We start from the raw sequence: 24938 nt of genomic DNA, 5'->3' as shown, positions 1-24938 counted from the left end.
AGCACCGGGGTGGGGAGGTATGCCCCAGATGCAGCAGCAGATGATGCAGCAGATGATGGGGATGATGTGGCAGGGAGGGATGCACGGTATGCATCCCGGGATGCAGGGGCCACCGGGGGGGGACACGGTCTATCGTCTCTCTCTTGATTTTTTGACGGCTTCGTCTCACACGTTGACCCCCAGTGGAGACACAGTTCACTGGCGATGACCTTTTGTCATTGCATGAGATGGGGATCGATCTCGGGGATCCGGACACTCCCGTTCCAGCGGGTCGGGCCACGTCGAAGAAGAAGAAGGGCAAGGGGAATGGCAAGGTGGTCGGCGAGTCGTCGCAGCCCGCTGATCACGACACTCCCACGCGGAGGAAGTGGACGGAGGATGAGTACGCCGGCGTGGCCAAGGCGTGGTTGTCGGCCTACAGGAAGAACCGCCCGCATGGGAAGGACTACAAGCGGGGAGGAGTGCCGGAAGGGGTGGAACGGATCGGGGCCGCGGCCGGCCGATTTTCGGGGTTGTACGCCAACGCCCTTCGCCACCGACTAGTGGGGCGAATGGGGAGGACGCCCGGAGGATAGCGGAGAGTTAGTTCCCCTTGCCGGGGAAGTATAAGGAGTTCCTCTTCTCGGGAATGCTATCTGTTGCTTTGAAGGACTCCGAGAAGTTCCGGGCGGAGTGCGACGCTGGGTGGCCGAAGAAGCAGAGGTTGAACTATTCTCGCGACTACAGCGCAGCAGCCGGCGGATCCCACGACCTCCCCCCGGATGCCGAGGAGTTTCCGTCCCCTCCATCCTCTACTCGTCGTCCTCGTCCGGTTGGCCAAAAGCGGGCGCAACGGACAGCGAGGGGAGGATCCCCCTTATCGCTCCAGGAGGTCATCTCGGCACCCGCCCCCCTACGCGCGTACACATTATTCTCGCGTGTAAAAACGGAGGAATGAATGTTCGCGGTCTTTCAAGAGTGGAAGGCCGCAACCGACCCCACGGAGAAGAGGTTCCTCTACTCGATGCTCGAGAACATGCGGGTGGATTTGGATGCCTCGAGGGCACTGGTGGGGGGTTCAGACGCGGGCTCAGATACCCCGGGCGGCGGCGGCGAGGACGGAGGTAGCGAGGATGGCGGCGACGACGACGAGGAGTAGAGAGTGGCGGGGCTCATGTGTGGAAGCCCTTTTTTTAAATAAAAAATCATGTATTTTTTTTATCTATGTACCTTTTTTTTAATGAAATGAATGAATTTTCTCGTATATGTTTAATAAATTTAATTCCGTAATTTAATCGTAAGTTTTATTCCGTAAAATGTAGTTGTTTTTGAATTATTTTTATTGCGGCTGGCCTATAACTGGTCTATGCTGAAGTGGCAGGTGGATTTTTAGTGCTGATGACGTGGCAGGGAGAGAGAGTGGCTGACCTATTTCTACTGTGGATGCTCTAAAAAGGGAGTATATGTATCAGATTCATAACTATAATGAAACAGAGGAAATATCTTTAACAAAAAACGGTTTATTAGAAATCACATTTACCAATTAATTATATTTTCTTTATATATCCTTTATAAAAAAATAATAAAAATATATATTATCATAAATTTAGCTAGTCAATTGCATTCAACATATACTAAGAGCCTCCTCAATGCTACCGGATGTGCCATAGCCTTCCCGATGGACTTTCCAAAAACACCTCCTGCCATGTCATAAGGACATCCCATAGCCTTCCCAGCACTGCCACGTCATACGGACTTCCCACTGCACAGTGGCGGACATCCCATAGCCTTCCCCCGCGGAGTTCCCGCAATAAAAAAAAATCACAAATTCACCAAATTAAAATTTTCACAAAATTAAAATAAACAATGTACGGAATTAAAATTTTGTAACGCATACGGAATCAAACAAAGTGCAAATTAATTTCATTAGATTAAGAAAAACGACAACAAAAAGAACTACATCACTTAACACGCCCGAACATATCAACGACCACCCCGAAGCAACCATAGCTCTTCAATTATATCGTTCTGGAGTCGAATACGAGCTTGTCGTTGGCGCATGTCGGCAAACGCACGGACCCGGTCGAGCCCTTCCTGGGGTACCCCCAAACATGCACTGGAGGTGGCCACACCGTGGCTTGGACCGACACCATCATCATCGGCCCACTCAGTCAATGCTGGACCTTCATCTTCGACAATCATGTTGTGCATGATAATACACGCGTACATGACATCAGCGATGGTCTCCATATCCCACAACCATGATGGACCCCTCAATATCGCCCATCGACTTTGGAGCACACCAAATGCCCGCTCCACATCCTTGCGCGCTACTTCCTGACGACCCGCAAAGAATTTCTTCTTATCTTCTGTTGCGCATCTGATCGTTTTCACGAAGACGGGCCACATAGGATAGATCCCATCCGCCAAATAGTAGCCCATGTTGTGCTGGTTGCCGTTGGCGACGAAACTGACAGCCGGACCAACACCGAGTTCTTGGTCGTTGAAAAGGGGAGACGATTGTAGGACATTGATGTCGTTGTTCGAACCGACTACTTCAAAATATGCATGCCAAATCCACAACCGGTAGTCAGCTACCACCTCAAGGACTATCGTGGGATGTTTGCTTTTGTAACCGGTTGTGAACAACCATTTCCAGGCGGAGGGGCAGTTCTTCCATTCTCAATGCATACAGTCTATGTTGCCCAACATTCCTGGAAATCCGTGCTGGCTCCCGTGCATAGCCATCAGATCCTGACAGTCTTGGGGGGTAGGCTTCCGAAGACAGGTATCCCGAATATCTCCCTAATGCCTTGACAAAAAAAAAACTCCATACATTCGCGGGCAGTCGTCTCGCCGATGTGGAGGTACTCGTCGAACATGTCGGCCGTACCTCCGTAAGCCAGCTGCCTGATCGCTGAAGTGCACTTCTGAATGGGCGTGTGGCCCGGTCTACCAACCGCATCCTCTCTCATCCTGAAATATAAGTATCGACGCTCTAAAGCACCAACGATACGGAGAAACAGTTCACGACACATCCTAAAACATCAGCGGAATAAGTTGTCTCCAAACCGCGACTGTGGAGCAAAGTAGTCCGCGTACAACCGATGGTGTGCTGCGATGTGGTCACGAGGTATATAAGTGCGACGATGGACGGGTCGAGGTACCGCCGGCTGTTGCTGCTGCTGCATGGCCGCTTGTAATGCCCGATTTATCTCCCTAGACGTAACGGCACGCAGCTCATCCCTAACAATTTGGCGCCAATCGCTAGCACCGCTACCACCCGCACCACTACCACTACCACTGCCACTTCTACTACCACTACCACTTGCCATTATATTAAATAATAAAAGAAACATTGAGAGAGAGACTTGCTATTAACACAAGTGGTGCGAGTGAAATGAAGTTCAACGAGCCGTATATATAGATTAAAAAAAAAATAGAATTATCGAACGTCCGTCCGCATGCCACAGCGGCGGACGTCGTGAGATACCCGCCGAACTCTCGTGTCCGCACGGGATGTCCGTCCGCCCCTCTTCCTCGCACAATGGCGGACGTCCGCCTGCGGACGGCGGTCCGACACCCGGCGGAAGTCCGGCGTTATGATGCTCTAATTTAAACAATCGAAACTAATACTATTAAATTACCTACTAATGTAAACAATCGAAACTAATATTATTAAATTGCCTCTGTCACTTATAAAGTTTGGTTAGTCACTTCCAACTTCCAACCATAATTTCTATCGTTGCTCAACGTTTTTTTTTTATCATCAATGTAATTATTTTCGTTGCTCAACCATAATTTCTTCCTAAATATAAATATGGTATTTTGCACGTCACTTTAATGAAAAATAAAACCAAATACACCAAATAAAAAAGTAAAAATAACAATTTGTTTAGATAAATCAAAACTGAAAAAGTCAACATTTATCCTAATCCATTACGCCTTTCGGCATGAAATCCAATGCCTTCTCATCCCTATCGTTCCAAATTATCAAACTCTAATTAAATTCACGCTTATCCCATTTCTCAATCTAATATACATAAGCGAAAATATTGCCCAAGTTATAGTTTTGAATAAATACTTTTAAAATTAGCTATTAAATATTGCCCAAGTTATAGTTTTGCATAAATACTTTTAATATTAGCTATTAAATATTGCCCAAGTTATAGTTTTGCATAATACTTTTATAACCATTGATTTGTTCTGAACTAATTAAGATTCTAGTGATGACATAATTTAGAAATAGATATTGGACTGCGTTTCATGTATTTAATACAATTTGCCAAAATAATATTTAAGGAAGCAATATATATTTATGAAAATGCCCTTGAAAAATGTCACACCATCCATCCCCATATATATAAATGCTCTATCCTATTCTCTTCAATTTCATACCACCAAAGAGAAAAAATGTCTTCCGAAATTGCCCCCATCAACCAAAAACGCCTCAACCTCCGGCGCCACTCCTCCACCTCCTTCCAGTGGAGCTTCCACCACAGGCGGCAACGACTCCCCATTGTTCGCCTAGGCGCAAAGAAGCCTCGCCACGGGTTTTTGGTATCAAGGCTATGCAAGCTCAAGTGGGTAAAGCTCAAGCATTTGAGTATGATGAAAATGTTAAAGAATTACTATACCAAATTGGTGAATGACATAATAGAAGGGAGCAGGACAATTGAGTCACATCAGCAGCGCATGCTTGTAGATAATTCTTTTGGTAGGAGTTTCATGTATGGGTAGCCAATATTGGTGAATGAGAAAACGATACAGTTTGAACCTCAAATATTTATTATAAGAATGCGATTGTAATTATGTTTCAAAAATAAAATGAAAGCAAGTGCAAGAGCAATGAATCCAATGATATTGCTCGCTAATTGCCGAGTGCCTTCAATGATAGTATTGTTATCGAGCACACACAATTGAGTTATAAGGTTTAAAAAATTGGTGATTGGTAATCCTCGAAATGATTTGTGGGAGAAATTCGCAAACTCCATTTTGCATCAAGAATTGAATACATCAGCTTGGATTGTTTTATGAGTATTTAACTACTAGAATTGAATACATCAGCTTGGATCACAACTACATTGTTTATCGTTTTTGAAAAATAAGATCAAAATCACACTATTTTCTACACGGTTAATTCATCAATTTGAAACAATCATTTTGTTTGTTTTGCACAACTTAATTTATTAAAATTAGACATGCCACCTTGAAAAAATCATTGAACTAAAATTAAACAAAGTAATTCAATCATTCAGTATCCTAGACATTTCCTGTCCTATCTCATCCACCAAACTACACATTTAAGTAGTGATTAAAAATGGGTTAATCGATTAATTTGGAAAGGTGAATATATCTATGAATACTCACTTTAAATGAACAAATATTAGCATAAATTATTTTCCAACGGTGCATATCGAATCAAAACTTGATTTTTTGTAATTGGATCTTGGGTAACATTTAAGGCCCAATGGGCCCGGCCTATTATCATGTCATCCCCCGCGATTTATTCGTTGTATGCTCTGAGCACAATTGGCGGGAAAATAAACCCTACTAAATCAGTAATCTAAAGCTTCTTCCCTCAGTTCTCAGCTGTGTCCTTGTGTGTGTGGAGAGAGAGTGAGACAAGAATGGCAGAGGAGGCGATGGTGGAGGAGGAGTTTTCGGTGTGGAAGAAGAACACGCCGTTGCTGTATGACCTCGTTGTATGCCACTCCCTCGAATGGCCGTCACTCACCGTCCAGTGGCTGCCCACGCCGCCTTCATCTGACTCCGGCGATCTCGCCGCGCACAAATTGATCCTCGGGACGCATACATCCGATGATTGCCCCAATTTCCTCATGCTCGCCGACGCCTTCCTCCCACGCGACCCCACCTCCGCCATCGATGTCGACCCCGAGAACTCAATCGTCCCTAGGGTTTGTACTGAGAACAGTTTTATGTCCATTTCTATTTCATATCCGGTTCTGTAGGCTACATTTTGCATTTTTGTGGATGAGCTGCACCTGTTTGATTAAATTACCCACCGAAATGTTGTATTGATATTTGGGGGAAATTGTCTTGTATAATTCTGAATGAACAATTATCCGTTTGTTTGATGTATTCACTATTATGTGTTTATTAATAGTCGGAGGATGTTATTGATTCCTTGATTGTGGTTATTATACACAGGTGGACATAGTTCAAAAAATTCGAGTTGATGGAGAAGTGAATAGGTCGCGGTGTATGTTGCAGAACCCGGCTTTGATCGCTGCAAAGACCAATATTCCTGAAATATTCGTGTTCGACACTACTAAGCAGCTGGAGGATGCCAATGTTGATTGTTGCAATCCGGACTTGAGACTTCGGGGACATGATAAAGAAGGATATGGTTTGTCGTGGAGCTCCTTCAGAGAAGGATATCTATTGAGTGGTTCGAATGATTGCAAAATTTGTCTGTGGGATGTGTCTGCAACGCCTCAAGAGAAAGTGCTTGATGCAAAGTTTACTTATGAGGTAACTCATTGTCTCTGTCCCTCTTGTAATGGTTCCTTGTGCTAGAACTAATAATCTTGCACATATTAAGGGGTTGCTAGCATGACATTTTATTTTTGATCATAAAACACAAACTTTTGAACTAGCTGAATTTTGTGAATGTTGCTGTAGGGCCATGAGAATGTGGTTGAGGATGTATCGTGGCATTTAAAGAATGAGAACTTGTTCGGCTCTGTGGGGGATGACGGCAAACTAGTGATTTGGGACTTGCGCACGAACAAGTTCCAGCACTCTGTTGTTGTACATGAGAAAGAGGTGAATGGCTTATCTGCTGCATTTCTCGATATCAGCTTTCCACGTGCCTTGTTTCCTTCAGTAATGCTTTAATTGTGGAGTGGCCTAACTATTTTTACATAAAATTCCAACTAACCACAAGACGTCTGCCCATGTATTTATATTTTCTTCTTTGATATGGTTAGCAAGAATGATAGGAATTATTATGAAGACAAAAAAATGTGCAGAGAATGTATTATGCTTGACAGAGTGTTCCAGCCTGGAAAACCTCGTTGTTTATATATTTGAGGTGAATTGGTACTTTTGCTCTTTCAAACTCATTATGTATTTAGTTGGAGCTCATTTTCTGTAACATGGACTTAGTTACCCAATTGTGAATGCCATTAAACTGGTCACATAACTTTTGCTTGATCCCTCTCCTTTGCTCTGGACTGTAATCTACTTTTTTTCCTGCTTTAATATAACTTGAACACACTTACTAACACCTTAATGCTTTCAATATCAGGTGAATTATTTATCTTTCAATCCATTTAATGAGTGGGTTTTGGCAACTGCGTCCTCTGATTCTACAGTTGGTCTATTTGATATGCGGAACTTGAATGCTCCTCTGCATGCTCTAAGCAGTCATGAGTAAGTCCTCTTACTACTATTATTCAACCTCTTGAATAGTATAGTACTGAACTAGTTCATGAGACACAGCTCCTTCTTGGTCTGGAAATAAAACTACTCCGTTTTTATGAATTCCTGTGCTGAAAAAACCTGACTGTTGCCATGATACCTATACAATTGCGACAAAGTAGTGCACCCTGCTCATACGCATTATTTCCATTGATCAGTATCTAGTAGGAAGAGTGCTTTCTTTCGACTTGGCATTTGAATGCTGTTAAAGATTAATCTAGATTATTTATGTCACAAGAAAGTTTCAAACTGGGTGCTTCCAGCACCAATTTTGAAATGATTTTTGCTCAAATTTAATTTGTGTCGGCTAGCTATTCCAAATTTGTAATTGCTAACTAGTACTCCATAAACCACTTTCTAATGCTATAATACCTTTTATTTGCAGGAAAGAGGTATTCCAGGTTGAATGGGATCCTAACCACGAAACGATTCTTGCATCTGCTGCTGATGACAGAAGGTTGATGGTTTGGGACCTTAACAGGTATGGTAACTTGATTATTTTTGACTCTGCATTCATTACACTCCATGCTGCTCGTGCCCATATTCATTACATTATACTCCACATTCATACATTAATCTATTGACATGAATATGACTGCTGATGAGGTCTGTACAACTTCTGGTCATGCTTTCAGGATTGGAGACGAGCAACTAGAAGGAGAAGCTGAAGATGGTCCTCCTGAGCTCCTCTTCTCCCATGGTGGTCATAAAGCAAAGATTTCAGACTTTTCATGGAACAAGAATCAACCATGGGTCATCTCGAGCGTAGCAGAGGACAACACACTGCAGGTCTGGCAAATGGCAGAAAGCATCTACCGTGACGATGATTTTCCGTAGTTACCCGAGTGCTTAAAGATCAATTGTTTTGTAGGGCTACAACACTGAGTTCGAATTCAGCTTGTTATGCAAGGAATCTTAGATATCAGAACATATTTTGAACTCAATATTCGCCACAAATCAATGTACGCTCGCAGTAGTTTCTGCGATTCTAAATTTCTAATCTTATCTTTAGCCAATTCGTTTACTGATACAAAAAAGGTCTTGTGTAAGATCGTTGATTGACCTTTGTTTTGTGATGTCTATATCTAGATTGAAGTCCAATGTTTTATTGTTATTTTTATGTGATCGGGTTCCATATGTTTTATTATACGCCTAATAGAGATTTATTTTTATACTATATGGTTCTAATTCAATAATGAATCTTGACCCCCGATAATGCTATGGAGCAATATTCCCTTTGTATATTTTATAGATAGTAGTGAACAATTTCAACGCCTCGAGTCATCATTATTTGGTGCCAACATGTTAAGGGTGTTTCCCTTAACAAGCACTGGCGGCGAGTTTTGCTCGGTGGTGGAGATAAATTTCCGGCGGCCAACAGGGCTTGGCGGACGATGGCGGAGTTTCTGTGCGCGGGAGTCGCTCCCGTCGGGCAGATAACTCGGTGGCTGATAGAATCCTCCGGCATCTAATTAAGATCGGCGGAGGGAATCCAAAATTATGATTGGAAAACACACGTTATCTTTGATGGAGAAAATATTTCATTGATTGGTTGAATGTACGAATACAATATTTCATATTTATAATACTAAAATACTACTACCCTAATTTATTGAATAATAAAATAAAAATATGGAAAAGATATGGTGAAAAAGATAACTAAATAATTGAGATTTCCTAATATATGGGATTGTATCCCAACATCATATCTGTGAAAGGCTCAATGAATAATATTTCAGGGTCTCCATATTCTTTATGTAGGAATTCACCGGATATATCTTTGAATAAGAGCTTATATTTGATTCAACTTATATCAAATAATGTGGTTAGTTATGAGTCTCGTGTTTAAAAATGAAATATAGTTAGATTCAAACTTTATTGCGTTATTTTTTGTTAGCCGAGTAACCGGTCGGTTTAGAAGGCTAAATGGTGTGTTGCAATTAGCAATTTGGGCCAACTAAATGAACCGACCAATTAACTATACCACAAAAAATTGAGAAAATGGGTCTAAATTTTAAAAAAGGTGTAAATTCGAGGGCCCGATTTTAATAAAGGGAATAAATTTGTACCTAATCGTTTGAATCTGTCTATTTCATAGAATTGGATTACATCATATGCTAATCATTAAAATAAAGAGAATGTTAAATTCAAATTAGTTCTCTTTTTTTGTACTCAACATGCTTCTTGACCATTTCCATATCCAATTTTTTTCAAAACATAATAATGACATATCTTAGTTTGTTTTGATCATCAATTGGCTTCTCCTTCCATTCATCACATTCACTTTTTATGCAAGAAAAGTCTGTTTTTGATTATTCAACTTTATTCAGTTTTGATCCTTTTGTTGCCACTTAGAAAAAAATATTAGTGATATTCAGAGTTGGAGGCGCTGTGACACTGAAGTTGGGAACAATACTAACAATTTGGTTTCTTCTTTTCCTCTTAAAATTTTGATCATTCAATGGGGACCTTTCTTTTTGTAGAAAATCTGATCTCCCTGTTCTGGAAAACAATGAATTACTATATTATATTTCATTTTATTTTTACAATGTTTAGTAAATAAATCTCATAGTATTTTACTCCATTCCGTGAATGTATCCCAAATTTCCTTTTCGATTCGTCCAATATTATATTTCATTTTATTTTTACAATGTTTAGTAAATAAATCTCATATTTTACTAAGTTATTTCTCCCACGTTTTTATTATAACAACATAACTCATAGTTTTATACATAAAAGCTGCAGTAGCATCATTTAAGATGTTGCATACTAGTATTTCGACAACATTATTGACTTTAACTTTTAGTAAATTCCAACTGATGTTATGAAGGTCATGCTTTTAGTAATCACTTGGTCACTCTATTAAATGGAGTAACATTTTCTGTATGAAATAACAAGTAATATACTTATTCAATACATTTTTCCTTTGAAAACACTGCATAAAATGTAATGTCAAATAAGAAATATATCTATTCACACTTTACTCAATACATTTTTCTTTTTAAAACACTGCATCAAATGTAATGTCAAGCAAGAAATATATCCCACCTACTATTAAAGTGGAACGAGGGGAGCATCATTCTTTTTCCATCTCTGATTTTTTTTAAAAAGATCCACAATGAATAAAATGCTATACATAGTATCAAAAGCATGAGAGGTGGAGAGCAAATGCAGGAAAGTCCAAGATAAAATTGTGTATGACCAGTGAAAATGGGGGACTAAAAGCAAACTACACATCCAATCCCAATATTGACCAAATGGAAGCAACATCCAAATGCAACTCTCTCTCTCTCTGGCTTGACATTTACTAGTTTGTCCACAAGTCCCAAATACTAATCTATACAATGTGGCATCTACGCACACAAAGAGTGTCGCCTGTAAAAAACAAATACGAACAAAAATTGAAAACGAAACAAGAGCTCCGGAAAATCTGCAAGCTTACACCTTTCTTGCCGGATCATGGCAAACAATAACATTTGCTCATGGCATAACATTATAAATAGAATTCCACATAGCACGATACTTCGCGTTTCCAAATTCAAGAAACAACATTCCAAAAAAGGGAAGAAAAATACAGTCGAGAACGCATCAAAGACGGAATTAAACAAGTTCTGCTGCTTTTTGATACCTGGAGGCTGACATGGGTAAAACTAAGAAAGCTTAAAAACTGAAAGATTAGTCCTCTCCCTCGAGTTCTGCTAGCTATGCTACGACCCTTCCGCTTTACAAAGAGTAGAACATGGAAACTAATGTACACGAAACCCACAGATTTAAGCATGCCCAACTCTAGCTTATTAGAGGGAGGTGATGATGGGGCTGGCCGCTGATCTCAAAATTGAGGATGGAAATGAGCGGGAGTGCTCGTTCTCGACATTGAGATTGCCTCCGTCTGACCAGCTCTTCAGCTAAGCATTGCAGCACGCGAACCTGATGACAAGACGTGCAAAAGCAACATCGTGTTTAGAAAGACAATGGAATGCAAATTTCAAAGCCCAATGCCAAATCTTACTGTGATTAACTAGGAACCATATAAACGTGTAAAGAGATCAGCTAGCATCTAAATCAGACATCTAACATGATGAACAATCTTGATCATATTATAGAATGGGGACCATATTGCACAAGCAGGCGAGCGATAGCACACTACAAAATTAAGAAACACACATTAGGCCAAAATTCAAACCGTTTGATTGAACATTTCACCAAAACCTTTACTACCAAGATCAACAACATAAGCTATCTACAACATAAGCAAAAACAGATATGCATGTCAGATGGATGGCATTACTACTATTTCCAGCTAAATGACTACTAAGATAAGAAAATAAAATAACCTAAGGAAAATGTTAGAGAAGACAAATGATACAACGGAGAGGCATATAATGGTTTACCTTTTCTTTTACTTCCGGTGGAAGTATTGGCATTAGAGACAACGTTAACATTGCCGAGTCCACAATCAGGGAATTCCTCCAGATCAGAATTTTGATTTCCCAAACACTGAAGACTGTCAAACCCACAATCCCCAAGGCCTTGTCCACTCAATGCAGCTTCTGGTCCAGGGTTAATGCAGTAGAGCGGATCATTGCGCTGCATATTACATGAATTGACCACGTATCTTCCAGTATTATTAGGATTCGCCATGTTTTGATAGACGTCTCCACTCTTGTTTGGCTTCTGGTAAGGGAAAGAACCAATTTCTCCCTCTATCCTCCCTCTGATGTCCACGAGCAAGCACTTAAGCCTAGCAACCTCAGCCTCCAACAACGCCTGACCCTGGAGCCTCTTCATTAGCTGCTGATTCAAAGCCCTCAACCTGATAACCTCATCCTCCAACGATGCAGCCCTAGCTTTCTTCTTCTCCCTGTACTTACGCACAGCTTCACGGTTGCCCAGCGGCCTCTTTTTAGATTTCTTGTCCACAGACTCAGCAGTGTCATCGCTGGGATCCTGACCTTCACTAGGAGAGGGCATAATTTGGGTATGAACATGAATACACGTGTGCGTATGGGATTGATCAGGGCCTGAAGGGTTGCAAGCATGAGCATGGGTGCAGGCCTGTGTTCGACCAAGACCATCGGTGTAAGCCTCTGTTCGACCAAGAGCATCATTGCAAGACTGCGTCCGACTAAGAAACTCATCAATGTCGAACGAGCAACTGCTCTGTGCATTAGTTATATCCAAGCATGACAACATTGGGTCATTTGGGAAATCAAGCTCTCCATCATCCATTTTTCAACTGATACACACTGATAACCCAAATCTTGCAGAATTATGTCACAATTAACCCCTTGTGTCCACCACTTTATACCAATAGTAAATAACAAAACCCTAGCAAAAGAAGGAAAAAAAATCACAAATTGACTAATTTGGAAGCTAAACAGTTTATACAATCATGAACCAACCGTAATATACCAAGGATTGTAAAGCAAATTCCACCACAAAAAATCAAAATTTTAGGTAAAATCAAAACCGGGCACTTCAATTTAAACTAAAACTGACCCATATCGAGCAAAAGAGGGTGAAATTCAGCAAATAGAAGTCCAATTATGACCAAAAACTAACGCAAATCCGAGATTTTACCAAAAGCAAATCGGAAGAAAAACAAAATGACTTACAAACAAGTGACGAATTCCACAAAAATTGAATCTTTGCGCAAGAGGAAGCGGAGATTGGGGTGATTGGGGAATATATGTTAGGGTGAAAAGGAAGGGCTACGAAAAGGGCTAAAAAGAGCTTTAACGAAGATACAAATGGCGATAATTTAATGGGGGCGATTTACAGGAGCCATAGATCAGATTCCTCAAAATTTCGCTGATTGCGAAACGCTAGGCTTTGATGCCTACCATTTAATTACTCCATTTTACAAGAAAATATATCTGTTAATTTTTTTTATTACTCCATATGTATTGACTTACTAATTTAGTATATATAATTAATTTATAACATGATGGATGAAGGGGTGACGCGTGGAAAGAGTAATCTGTTTAAATGTGCAATATTCATGCCAATTTCTGATTTTACAGAATAATGTAATAGTGGAATTTTAATTTTCAAGTGAACATCAAAATCTTGATCTCGCAATCTACATGACATATTCGACATAGTACGATACAAGGCATTTTGAACTATATTCTTTATCTTGCGAACAAAAAAAAGTTACTTTTCCAGCCTAGTTTAACCTTTAGATATGGCATAATAACACCATGATCTGAGGTCTAAATTGGTTCGTATGGGTAAATATCATTTATTATCAATGTATCATCACCCATCTTTGTATTTCTATGAAAGCGACTGACTACCAATGATAAAGAATAAGAGGGTGTAATTATGTCAAAGTTCAATTAACAAAAAATTATTAGGATAGTAGGATTCAACTATCACATCACATCTACTAATAGGACTACTAATCTTTGCCTAGGCCAAATTTTTGTCTCTACTCTGAAAATTGCCCAAGCCCAAATCTATCAACTCAATCACCCAATAAATTCTCACAGCCCAATAATGGGTCGTGTTGATGTTATTCACTTTTGAGAGGCATGCCCAATTCAATCCCAACTTAAAAACAACAAGTTTAGTGAAAATAGGAAACACTGGAAAATTTAGATGCCTACATCTCTTGATTCTCTTCCATGTAAAATTGTCCGTAAAATTACTCTTTTTTTAATAGATTACACATACATACACATGTACTACAAAGCATAAGCCATCAATAAAAGGATCCAACTTTTTATTGATATGGAGTGGTTTATATTGATGTTAACAATTGTATAATACAATGCACTTTCTAATATTCAAGCACAATCATTTTCAACACCCTACAATCGAGGGATTTTTTTTCCTTTCTCTAACAAATTATCACCAAAAAAGAAAAAAAAATCATGTTGAGTGCAACTGGAAACCAACCCACCTCATTATTTTTTGGGTGCATGCCTCCTCCCCCCCCCCCCAAAAAAAAAAACACAACAACAAATCTTTGCAAAAACTAATCCATACTGGATGATCTACTCCATCTCTTCTTCAAATACTCCTCAACAGAGAGAGGGCTGCTTTGATCAGTGCTGCTGAATGATGTTGAGTTTTCCTTTATATCAAGAAATGCAAGGCTCATATGTGACTCTGCTCTTGAATCTGGATATACTTCATCGTCGTTCTCGTCCTCATTTTCTTCATCACCATCACCACATTTTGGCCTAACTTCAACCAAATACTCCTCCCCTCTTAGTATGCTAAGTATCTACATTCACAAACAGATGCTGAATTAGTACAGCAGAAAAAACGAAGCGGATCAGGATCACATCAAGTTCGTGTCCAAACCCATTTTCGTTACCTGGTGCATTTTGGGGCGAAGGCGTGATGATTGAGTCAGGCATAGAGATGCAGCAAGAGCCATCCTCTGCATCTGATCCTCATCGATGTTTTCCAAATTTTGATCCAATATACTCTTCCAGTCCTTGCTCTCTAGCTTAGGTTTTGCCTTAACACAAACAAAGTTTCAAAAATTAGTACTACAAAACTACAAGTAAACATGAATTTGGTTCACATGCTTATGTTTTGTTAGTTTTTTCAACTGATCATATAAAAAACTACAATGAAACATGAGTGTTTTAGTTCAAAATCAATTATTCTTACCCACATGACCAAGCTTTCTTGACTCTTTGTAGTCTCCAAACCAATAGGTTTCCTCCCGGAGAGCAGTTCAAGCAGAACAACACCGAAAGCAAACACATCAATCTTGTCACTAACTTTGCCATACATGAAGTACTCGGGAGCTAGGTACCCAAACGTTCCAACTACATCGCTGTCCATCAAATAGGATGACATTGTGGGCCCCCAAGTCGCCAAGCCAAAGTCGGATAACTGACAAGGAAACAACAGAAACTGAGTCAGTAACCACGGATCGATGATTTTGAGAAGATGATCTAGTTGCACTGTGACTGTTAGGCCAGTTTTGAACCTAATGAAACTACCTGCGGTTCTAACTCATCAGTTAGGAGAATATTTGAAGATTTGATATCTCTATGAATGACGGGCCTAGGGCATTCGTTGTGCAAGTAGTTTAAAGCTTCAGCAATCCCAATAGCTATCCGGTATCTCGTTTCCCATGTCAACAACACTGATTTTTCCTTAATGCTACCTGCTTCAAGAAACAACTCAATCTGAGGTGATGCAGTGACAGTTTGCCATGAAGTTTAAAATTCAAGAATTTGTGAAAATACTCACCGTGTAGATTTTCTTCAAGGTTTCCTCGGGGCATCAGGTCATAAACGGAGATCAAAGCATCATCTTCCACGCAGACCCCAAGTAGAGGTGCAATTTTTGTGTGCTTCAACGTGGTCATTATGTCGACTTCATGAATAAAATCCTTCCACGCTTCTTTGGAAGACTCCATGATCTTCACAGCTACTGCTTTGCCCTGAGGAAAAACTCCCTTGAACACCGAGTTGCAGCCTCCTCTCCCGATAAGATTTCCTATTCCATTCCGTGTTATTTAGGGGGATGCTTATAAAAGGATTGCAAGTTATACAGCTAAACAAAAACAATACTACATGTTTGAGAGAGTTACCAGAGGAGAAATCAGAAGTCGACATCTTCAGATAATCGAGGCTGAGAACTGTGCAGCCTACCGAATTTCTCATCAGTATGAGTTCCAAATCCTTAGGAAGCTCGAGCAGACTGGCTTCCTTGCAGAAACTAGTCACCTGAGCCGCCTTATAACTCTCTCCTTCAATAGAATCATCGGTCTGGCAGCTCATAGGTGAGCTGGACTGAGATGAGGCATCAGAGAGTGGCCGGTTTGGCAGGGTCATCACCCATTGAACAACCGACATCTTTCTTGCTTCCACGCCAAGTTGAGTCACCAAACTAGCTGTCTGAAGTAGAGGCCAACCGGGCCTCTGCTTTGTAAAATCTTCTGCAGGGAGAGAAATCGAGCTTAAGGAGCCTCGTTTCAGCCTCCCAATAGGGCTCACAGCACCATCTCCTGAGTTTGCTGTCTGAAGTAGAGGCCAACCTGGCCTCTGCTTGGTGAAATCCTCTGCAGGGAGAGAAATCGAGCTTAAGGAGCCTCGTTTAAGCCTCCCAATAGGACTCACAGCATCATCTCTTGAGTTTTCTGCCTGAAGTAGAGGCCAACCCGGACTCTGCTTGGAGAACTCTTCAGCGTGGAAAAAAATGGAGCTTATAGAGCCTCGTTGAAGCCTCCCAATAGGGCTCATGGCATCATCTCGCAAGCTCATGTTTCCATCTCTTGCATCAATGCTTGATATCTCAGACTCTCCAAACTCCGAAAAAGTGTCTTTAGTCGACATGCTGTCATTGCCATATGCACTCGCCTTTGAGTCTAAACCCACGCCTGCAATCACAAGAGATCAACACTTAGCCATCTAGACATGCATATATTTCTTTTATTTTTTTGCAGAAATAACACCACACCTTTTAATAAAAGTTTCGAGCACCTGCTGAAGACAACCTTGCCATTGTGAATCGCTATAACCTCAGTAGTGGGAGGCAGTTTCCTTGCACAATACCTAGCGATTGAAGCCCATCCCCTAAAATACAGATGCTATCGATACATTAAAAAAACCAACATAAATTTCCAAATACAGAGAAACTGAAGGACCTCAATAGTCTTACCCCAACGCGCTAAGCCTCGTTAATCCCACAATAACAGTCGATGCACCATGAGTCTTCGCCTCTCTCACTAGAGCTTTTCTGGTTGAGTTCCCTTTCAAGACTTGAGCACTAAGAGAAACCTGAAACACCCCACCAATCACCACAACCAAACATGAAAATGGAAACAAGCAATAAAATCCAAACAATATTAAAGCACTCTGCCATTCAGCATTATCATCACAACTCAACAGATGTAGTTAAGGTGGAGCTAACCTGGTTTTTGTTGCATACACCTTCATAGTCTTCCAAGTAACTATCCAACAACACTTTCTCCTTCGGAATGCAACCTGCAGCCAATCAATCTCAACTCATCACAAACCAAACATAAAAAAAACTCAAGATTTTCACATTGTACAAACAGCTGAAGAATTCAAAACATTAGTAACGCAGCACCTGAATTCCTGCAAACATGAATCGCCACAACCGAGTCGCCGGGACCGGCTACTTTAACCACAGCCCAATCAAGCAACTCTTTAGCATAACCATCTAATCTTATCCCCACAATCACTTTCTTCCTCCCCAAATCCGACCTCTCAACTTTCATTTCGATAATCTCAATGCAATCAAAGCCTAAAACAGCGCCCCATATGCATTTAATCTAAAAATTGCGTGTTTCTGCAGAAACCTGGTCTCTCCTAAATCTACGCCAGAAACATTGAACACTTAATTGAGTGCAAATTGCAGTAGCTTCAACCGCCGCAGCAAATATGTATTGCTTCCGAAGAAAAGGCGCTGCCAATTCCTTGAATTCCAAAATTCTATATCACCATTTCCGATTCAGATAAAACAAATCACAAAATCCAACCTCCAGTTCAAAAGCAGGCACCTCAATTAATCAAATCCCCTGCTTCCACCACATGATATAATAATTAAAATATTCATCATGGCGTACTAATCAGCAAAAAATTCCAAAAATTGCACGTTGAAACAATAAGAAAATTATGCGAAAATGGAAGCCTACCTAAATTTTTTGAATATTCCCTTCCGTTGAAAGCCATCCAACATTTTAAATCAACAAAATAGCGCCACCGGTGATCCTGTGCTTACCTACTCTCAGCTAACATACAATATTTTAAAATTCAAACCTAGGGCTGCTTTAATTGAATCGTAAACGATCAATTTTACTGCAATGGATTTGGCTTCATCCGAATTTCAATTTTTTACTGGAGAAACAAAAACAAAGGCTGCATGGAAGAATTGTCCAAGTCCCACTAAAATTAGAAATGTGTAAGTGTTTAATTACGGCAAGTCGTTAATTTTCGCACATTATTTTGTTTTTCTGTTATTGAAACTTTTGTTAAAAAAGGGAAACCAATAATTCGCGGGAAACCCACAATATCCGGTCATCGGATAACGGCGGGGGGCTCACAACCGGCTATTGCGGGTTGACGGTTGCTTCAACGGTACACTAACGGGGAATGGGGTTGGGTTTGTCCGCTTCGATCGGAAAAGACGGAACTGCCCCTTTCTTAATTGTGCATTCACTATACAGTCCCCACGGTCAACTTCGTGTGTATTACGCTGGTTGGGCTGGGGCCCATATTTGATGGTCTCAAAATAAACGCCGCGAAGTCCAACTTAATGTAGTTTTATTAACGTGGGCCCGCCATTTAAATAAAGTTATGTCTATATTATAGGAGTATCATTAAAGTAAAGAGAAAAAAGTGTGTTATATTATTCAAATTGGAGGAGGACTAATTTTTATGTGATTCAAATTGAAATTTAGGATTATTAATTGTGGATGGAAGATGTTTTTTTTTTTACCAAGAAATACTCACGATTAGACTAAGTCGAGTTTATTAGATTGGTTTTGAATATGAGAATCGGCTTCCCTCAAAATTAAGGATACAGTTAGACAAAATTAATTGTGATGGACTCGGTTTCCCTCAAAATAACTAACATAGACTCGGGTTTAATCAAAAAATATTGTGATATTTTTATATTTTTATAAATGTGATGATAGGGAGTTTTGTGCTATACAAGTTTAGAAATCTTCAAATATTACTAAGAGCACGGTGGCGAAAATCCGGCGAAAAATCGCCGAACATCGCCGGATTATCGCCGGTGCCGTTGTGGTGAAATCGGCGATAATTCGGCGATAATCTTACCGTTATTTCGCCAAGCGGCGTTTTTTCGCCGGATTATCGCCGAGCGATCGCCGGCCACTGTGGGCGACGCTCGGCGATAAATCGGCGATATTTAAATTTTTTTTTTTTTCGGCCCAACGGCTATTTTTACATCCCACCCCTATAAATATTTCCTCCACTTCCTCCATTCATCACCCACAATCTTCATTCTCTCCATTTTCAATCTTCTCCCAATCTTCAATCTTCATCAATCTTCCAAAAATTATGAGCTTTTGGAAGAAAAAGATGCACTCGTTGTTGGCGATGGGTTCTCCTCCCGGCCAACTTCCATACGCGGGTCCGTCTCCTTTGCAGACTCCTCCGGCGCGGAGACTTTCTCCGTACTTCAACTCTGCCGGCAGAATGCCCTCTCCAGCCGACGATGTGTATCGGCCCCAGTTCGACACCCCCGGATCAACCCCAGGCGACCAAAGACTCTCAGGCCGCGACACTGAGCGCGGAGGACTTCGAGGTGGAAGAAACGCCCACCGAGCCGCCTTCGAGGAGCGGGAGGGGGAAGGCGCCGGCGTCGTCGGCTGCGACTGATACGGGTTCCGATGAGAGGCCAAAGCGGGTAAGGACTACTTACACTCTGCAAGAGTCCGAGCTGATAGCCACCTGCTGGGCGGACACGTCACAGAACGCGGAGCGCAACAACTACCAGACTGAGATCATATTCTGGGAGCGGGTTGCCGCGAGGTACAGGAGCCACAAGACTGCCTCAATGAAGGACCATGGCAACGAGGCGATCCGTCGGCATTGGGAGCGCCTCATGAGGGAGTGGGGATGGTCCGCACGAGCGCCCGGAGGGAGCGAAGAAGGCGAAGGGGAGGCGGAAGGGGAAGGGCACAACGTCGGAAGTCGAGTCGGAACCCCACATCGACTTAGAAAAAGCCACTTATTCGAGCAATGTCGCCAATCTGACGCAGATGTACACGCTGTACTTCACCGGCGGCGGGACCCCTGAAGAAAAGGCGGCCCTCTGGAAATGCATCCAAAGCCTGCAGATTACGATGGGCCTCGATCCCGACGCCCCTCCGGCCCCTTCGTCTTAGTTTTTTTTTTTTTAAATCTTTGTTTATTTGCGTTTTTTATTTGTAGTTTTTTTTTTCTCGTTGTATTATATTTTCCAATGATTAATACAACGATGAATTGTTCATTATTAGTCTATTTATTAAATACATTTGTAGGGAAAATTAAATAATATAAAAAAAATGATGTAAAAATGAAATGTTGAGTTAGGGAGAAATAAGGGAGAAATAAGGGAGAAACCAATGTAGCAGTTGGCTAAAAACTGGGGATAAAATGTGATGCTGATGTGGCGCTGATGTGACAGGAGTTAGGGAGAAATAAGGGAGTGCCATTGAGGTGGTCTAAATGTAAATATATTCTTGAATATGTGTAACATCCATCATATACAAGTTTTTGTGAATATATCAAGTCTGATTTTTTTCCTAAGTAAAAGAGAAACTTATAGTTTTTGCATTTCTTATTTTTTAATTGCAATATTCGACTTTAGTTATTGGTAAAATTCGAATTGAGTGATCTCTATGCCATAACTTATCAGCCCGCCAACTCCACTAACTAGCTTGTTTTTTCTTTCAACTAGAATTCGAAGGTATCAAATAAATTATTTGGAAAGAATATTTTATGACTATATCTGCCTTGATATTTTTATGATTTACGTAGAAAATTAAATAAAATACTTTGGTGGTAGCTAATGTACTTTGTGTTTATGATCGATCTTCAGGATTCCCACTGATTTTACTTTATAAATATTCTTGCTAATAAAGTTGAGTTTATGGGATAGCTATTAATTAGCTCCACTTTATATTTTTAAAATGAAGGTACTAGAAGCTTATTATTTATGAATTGTGAAAGATACATATCAACTATTTTAAGGCCAACAATGAGATATTTTAGACTATTAAATTTCAAGTTTTTGTAATATTCTAAATCATTGGGATCTGTCTACTACACAAATAAAAATCTGATAAAAAAACACAATAATTATTATGGGTCAAGGACTAAAAAGTATACTAGTACTATCAAGTTCATTATAATGGTAAATAAAGTTCAACTGCATTGTGTTTCACGTCTTATATATACACCTCAGCTTTGACTGGAAAACTGTAAATTAAAACGATCTTATCTTAGTCAAAAATAGTAAAATAAATACTAACATCTTATCTTAGTCAAATACGAGTTGTTCAGAATTTTCCTTAATGAGTATATATTTACCATATAAACAATGAATAATTAAACAGTATGAGTAAGAGATTTGAAATATATCAAGGCCCGACAAGCATATAAAATAAATCAATAAATTGTTTAGTGTAGTGGTTGTGATTGAATGAATTGAGTCACTAACCGTTTTTTGAATAAATATCATTTAAAGATTTTATGTGAATTTAGTAAAAACATTATCTTATGATGAAACAATATTTTTCCCAAACAAGGATAGTGACATACATCGCTATCAATGCTTTATTTGGTAAGATGTATTTTTTCTATCATAAATCACACGCACAATCTCACCGACACTATGTGCGTGCTATGCATTCAAAAGTGATTTATTTTCAATCGTAAAGCTCATTTGTAATGTATAAATAAAGTGAAATCGTATTTATTTTGTTTATGAACAATATAGAAATCATATAAATATTGTTATAAATTGATATACTAGTAATTTTATTAGAACTAGTGTTATCACCCGTGCTATGCACGGGTCAAATTAGTTCTCACATAAAATGAGAAACAATATTAGTGTTATGTGCGCTTTAAAAATCAAATTTGTATATACTCCTTCGTCTCATCCTTCGTCGCATAAAAGATGTTTGGATGATAACATGATGTCATTTTAGAAAATGTTACACCCTTCATCCACAATAAAATAGAAAAATTTGTGTATGGCACGGGTTTTAATTTAGAATTGGTAAAGTAAGAGAGAAGGGAGAAAAGGTAATTAAGAAGTAGTTTTTGTGGAATGATGTGTAGGATTATTATTTGTTGAAAACTTTCCATAAATGAATGTGCTCTATTTTTTGTAGACATCAAAAAATGGTAAGAGCATCCGCAGCGGTACTCTTACCGCCGTCCGTCCGTGCCGCTGAGCAGGCGTTGTCCGTCTGTGCCGCTGAGCAGCCCTACGTGGCACGATTTGATTGGCCAACGGCTTAGCCGTTAACAAATTCAATTTTTCTTTTTTTAAAAAAAAAATCATAAATAATTCGAAATAATACCAAAAATTGAAAAAAATATATTTTTGGATTCCCAAAAAATAGAGCCATTTTTTGGACTTTTTTTTGGATTTTTGTGATTTTTTTTATATCCCAAAATCATCTATAAATACACACATTCATCATCCACTTTTCACATCAAATTATTTCTCATTCATACTTTTTAGTTATGCAATTTTTAATTTTTAGGATTTTAATATGTAATTTTTAATTTTTAGGATTTTAATTATGTAAATTTTAATTATTTTATAATTTGTAATAGTATTTCGGGTATTTTTAATGTATTTTAATATTGTGGAAATGTTTTTATTTAAATTGAATAATAGAATGGTGAGACCCTTGAGCTTGGCCTTAGCTAAGAGCACGGATGTGGGTGTCGTGCTGTTAGCTAATGACAAGGAGTAAAAGTGGGTCCAGGCCCACTTCCGTGCTCTTAGCTAAGAGCACAGATGGGGATGCACTAATTGTGCTCTATTTTTTATGGACGGAGGAAGTATTTTATTTGTAAAGTGGAGAAAAATATAATATATTTATATTAACATGGGGTGAATTTTTTTTAAAAAGATGTGACATCTTTTGTGATACAACCTAAAACGAAAAATGTGACATTAATCATTTGACCTAAGAGTTCGGCTGTCACTGAAAAAAAAAGGAAAAATGTGACTACGTGGAGATGCGAAAAATGTGACATTAATTATGTGACGTAGGAATCCGGCTGTCACTAAAAAAAAGGAAAAATGTCACTATGTGGAGATGTAGTATATGATCAAATATATTAAAATTTGATGATATGTGTATAAATAACGATGATGCTTATTATTTTAATTTTAATTTTAAGAATTATATATTCTTAAGAATTATATATTTTTGTTTTAATTCTTAAGCTTCCAAATTTATAATTTTATTATTAAATTATTAATATTTTGGAACAACATTAATATTATTAGCAATACAAAGAAAAAAGCCTTTTCCTCGGTAAGTAAAATCATATGATTAAATTAACATTAAATTTGACGGATATGCAACTAAGTAAGCAGTTTAAAATATTCATAATGATTCCCATTTGATATAGATACAATTTTATAGATATGCATTAGATGAGCAAATCTTTTCCCAGAATCTCCAATAAGAAAGTAAAATATATTTACAGAACACTTCACTAAGTATTACAAAAATTTGTGAAACCTCAAAAAATAAACCAATCTCCACTACATACTAAATATACTGCCTCTAGCACTTTAAATAAGGGGTAATTGCTTTTAAAATCACAAACTTTCCATGAATTTCGGTTTTTCCCACGAACTTTAAAAAGTTCGTGTAATGCCACGAACTTTATTGTCGGTTGCTATTTTCCCATGTCAGGTTTTCCGGTCTGATTCAAACTGTTCATTTCCTATTAAGACAATGTCTTAATTCTTTTATCTTACTATCATTATCTTCGTCTTTGAAATAGCTTCGTGTCGGTACCTTGTACGCCTCAATCGGAACTCGGATCAAGAAGTTATAGCCATTATGATAGTACAAGGTCGTACAAAGGTTGCAGCCTTCATCAAATGACCATAACTTCTTCATCCGAGTTCCGATTGAGGCGTACAAAGTACCCACGCGAAGCTATTTCAAAGACGAAGATAACGATAGTAAGTTAAAAGAATTTAGACATTGTCTTAATAGGAAACGAACAGTATGAATCAGACCGGAAAACCTGACATGGGAAAATAGCAACTGACAATAAAGTTCGTGACATTACACGAACTTTTTAAAGTTCGTGGGAAAAACCGAAATTCATGGAAAGTTGGTGACTTTAAAAGCAGTTACCCCTACGTACTAAATATACTGCCTCTAGCACTTTAAATAAATATATAGTACGTGCTATTTACAAATTACACTGCTTAAATAGTTGATAATATCAAAGCCCAAAACTAAGTCTCATTTAAAGTAACCCTATATGAAAGTGGCACCACATTTCTTTCTCTCTCGATCGGCGCAACACGCATCGCTTCCACACCAACCACGCCTTCAGCTCCTCACTAAACGTCCTGATAGCCGATCCGGCCAGCCACGCCAGCTAACCTTCCGTCGCCCACCTGCTTCACAGCCCTGTCACATGGCGTGGATTTAGAAATGCTCAAGCCTCAAACGATTTCTTAAAAACCTTCACCTTTAATGCTTATTTCAAGAGGTTCGCTTTAATGAGAGAGAGAACGAAGAGGAATTTCTCTAATATTGGGAGAAAAAGAGGGCCGATTTTTGGAATACTCAATTTCAGAACCTCTCCGGCAACGGCGAGCAAATCGATGTCGAACTTAACTCCGACTGCAACTTCTTAATTATTGTGATAGGCATTTATATGATTTATCATCTGCTCCCGTATGAGTTCTCACCAGTCCAAGCAGTTTATACTTGGCGCGGTGGCGCTCGAGGCAGTCTTAATTACCTTTCTAGATTTTCTTGCGTGGAGGCATCAGGAGAATTGTTC

The 24938-nt window shown here is 39.5% G+C and overlaps 4 protein-coding genes across 5 annotated transcripts; 1 reads left to right on the top strand and 3 right to left on the bottom strand.

The window, feature by feature from the left end:
- Positions 1–1962: 1962 nt before the first annotated feature.
- Positions 1963–3314, bottom strand: LOC125189386. Its single transcript, XM_048086668.1, has 3 exons — positions 3052–3314; positions 2816–2955; positions 1963–2588 (listed from the first exon to the last, which is right to left on the bottom strand). Exons 1-3 carry the CDS (start codon positions 3312–3314, stop codon positions 1963–1965), a joined length of 1029 nt encoding a protein of 342 aa, XP_047942625.1.
- A 2213-nt stretch (positions 3315–5527) lies between these two features.
- Positions 5528–8449, top strand: LOC125186201 (WD-40 repeat-containing protein MSI2). Its single transcript, XM_048082547.1, has 6 exons — positions 5528–5897; positions 6151–6474; positions 6625–6768; positions 7253–7377; positions 7811–7906; positions 8061–8449. Exons 1-6 carry the CDS (start codon positions 5610–5612, stop codon positions 8260–8262), a joined length of 1179 nt encoding a protein of 392 aa, XP_047938504.1. The 5' UTR covers positions 5528–5609; the 3' UTR covers positions 8263–8449.
- Positions 8450–10885: 2436 nt separating this feature from the next.
- Positions 10886–13288, bottom strand: LOC125190098 (basic leucine zipper 19-like). The gene is made up of 3 exons (XM_048087293.1): positions 13041–13288; positions 11817–12753; positions 10886–11352 (listed from the first exon to the last, which is right to left on the bottom strand). The coding sequence occupies exons 2-3, from the start codon at positions 12652–12654 to the stop codon at positions 11327–11329; spliced, it is 864 nt and encodes a 287-aa protein (XP_047943250.1). The 5' UTR covers positions 12655–12753; positions 13041–13288; the 3' UTR covers positions 10886–11326.
- Positions 13289–14376: 1088 nt separating this feature from the next.
- Positions 14377–18299, bottom strand: LOC125186591 (protein kinase STUNTED). 2 transcript variants are annotated; one of them, XM_048082983.1, is made up of 11 exons: positions 18059–18299; positions 17491–17941; positions 17311–17384; positions 17059–17177; positions 16858–16973; positions 15989–16777; positions 15646–15894; positions 15393–15562; positions 15055–15282; positions 14753–14899; positions 14377–14659 (listed from the first exon to the last, which is right to left on the bottom strand). In XM_048082983.1, the coding sequence occupies exons 2-11, from the start codon at positions 17639–17641 to the stop codon at positions 14408–14410; spliced, it is 2295 nt and encodes a 764-aa protein (XP_047938940.1). In that variant the 5' UTR covers positions 17642–17941; positions 18059–18299; the 3' UTR covers positions 14377–14407. The 2 variants fall into 2 exon arrangements, with proteins under 2 accessions (XP_047938940.1, XP_047938941.1); XM_048082984.1 differs by having other exon boundaries at positions 15393–15559; positions 18059–18297.
- Positions 18300–24938: the final 6639 nt, after the last annotated feature.

Source organism: Salvia hispanica, chromosome 5 (assembly GCF_023119035.1).
Source record: "Salvia hispanica cultivar TCC Black 2014 chromosome 5, UniMelb_Shisp_WGS_1.0, whole genome shotgun sequence".
In the NCBI taxonomy this organism is placed as follows: domain Eukaryota; kingdom Viridiplantae; phylum Streptophyta; class Magnoliopsida; order Lamiales; family Lamiaceae; genus Salvia; species Salvia hispanica.
This window is presented reverse-complemented; position numbering and strand designations above follow the sequence as displayed.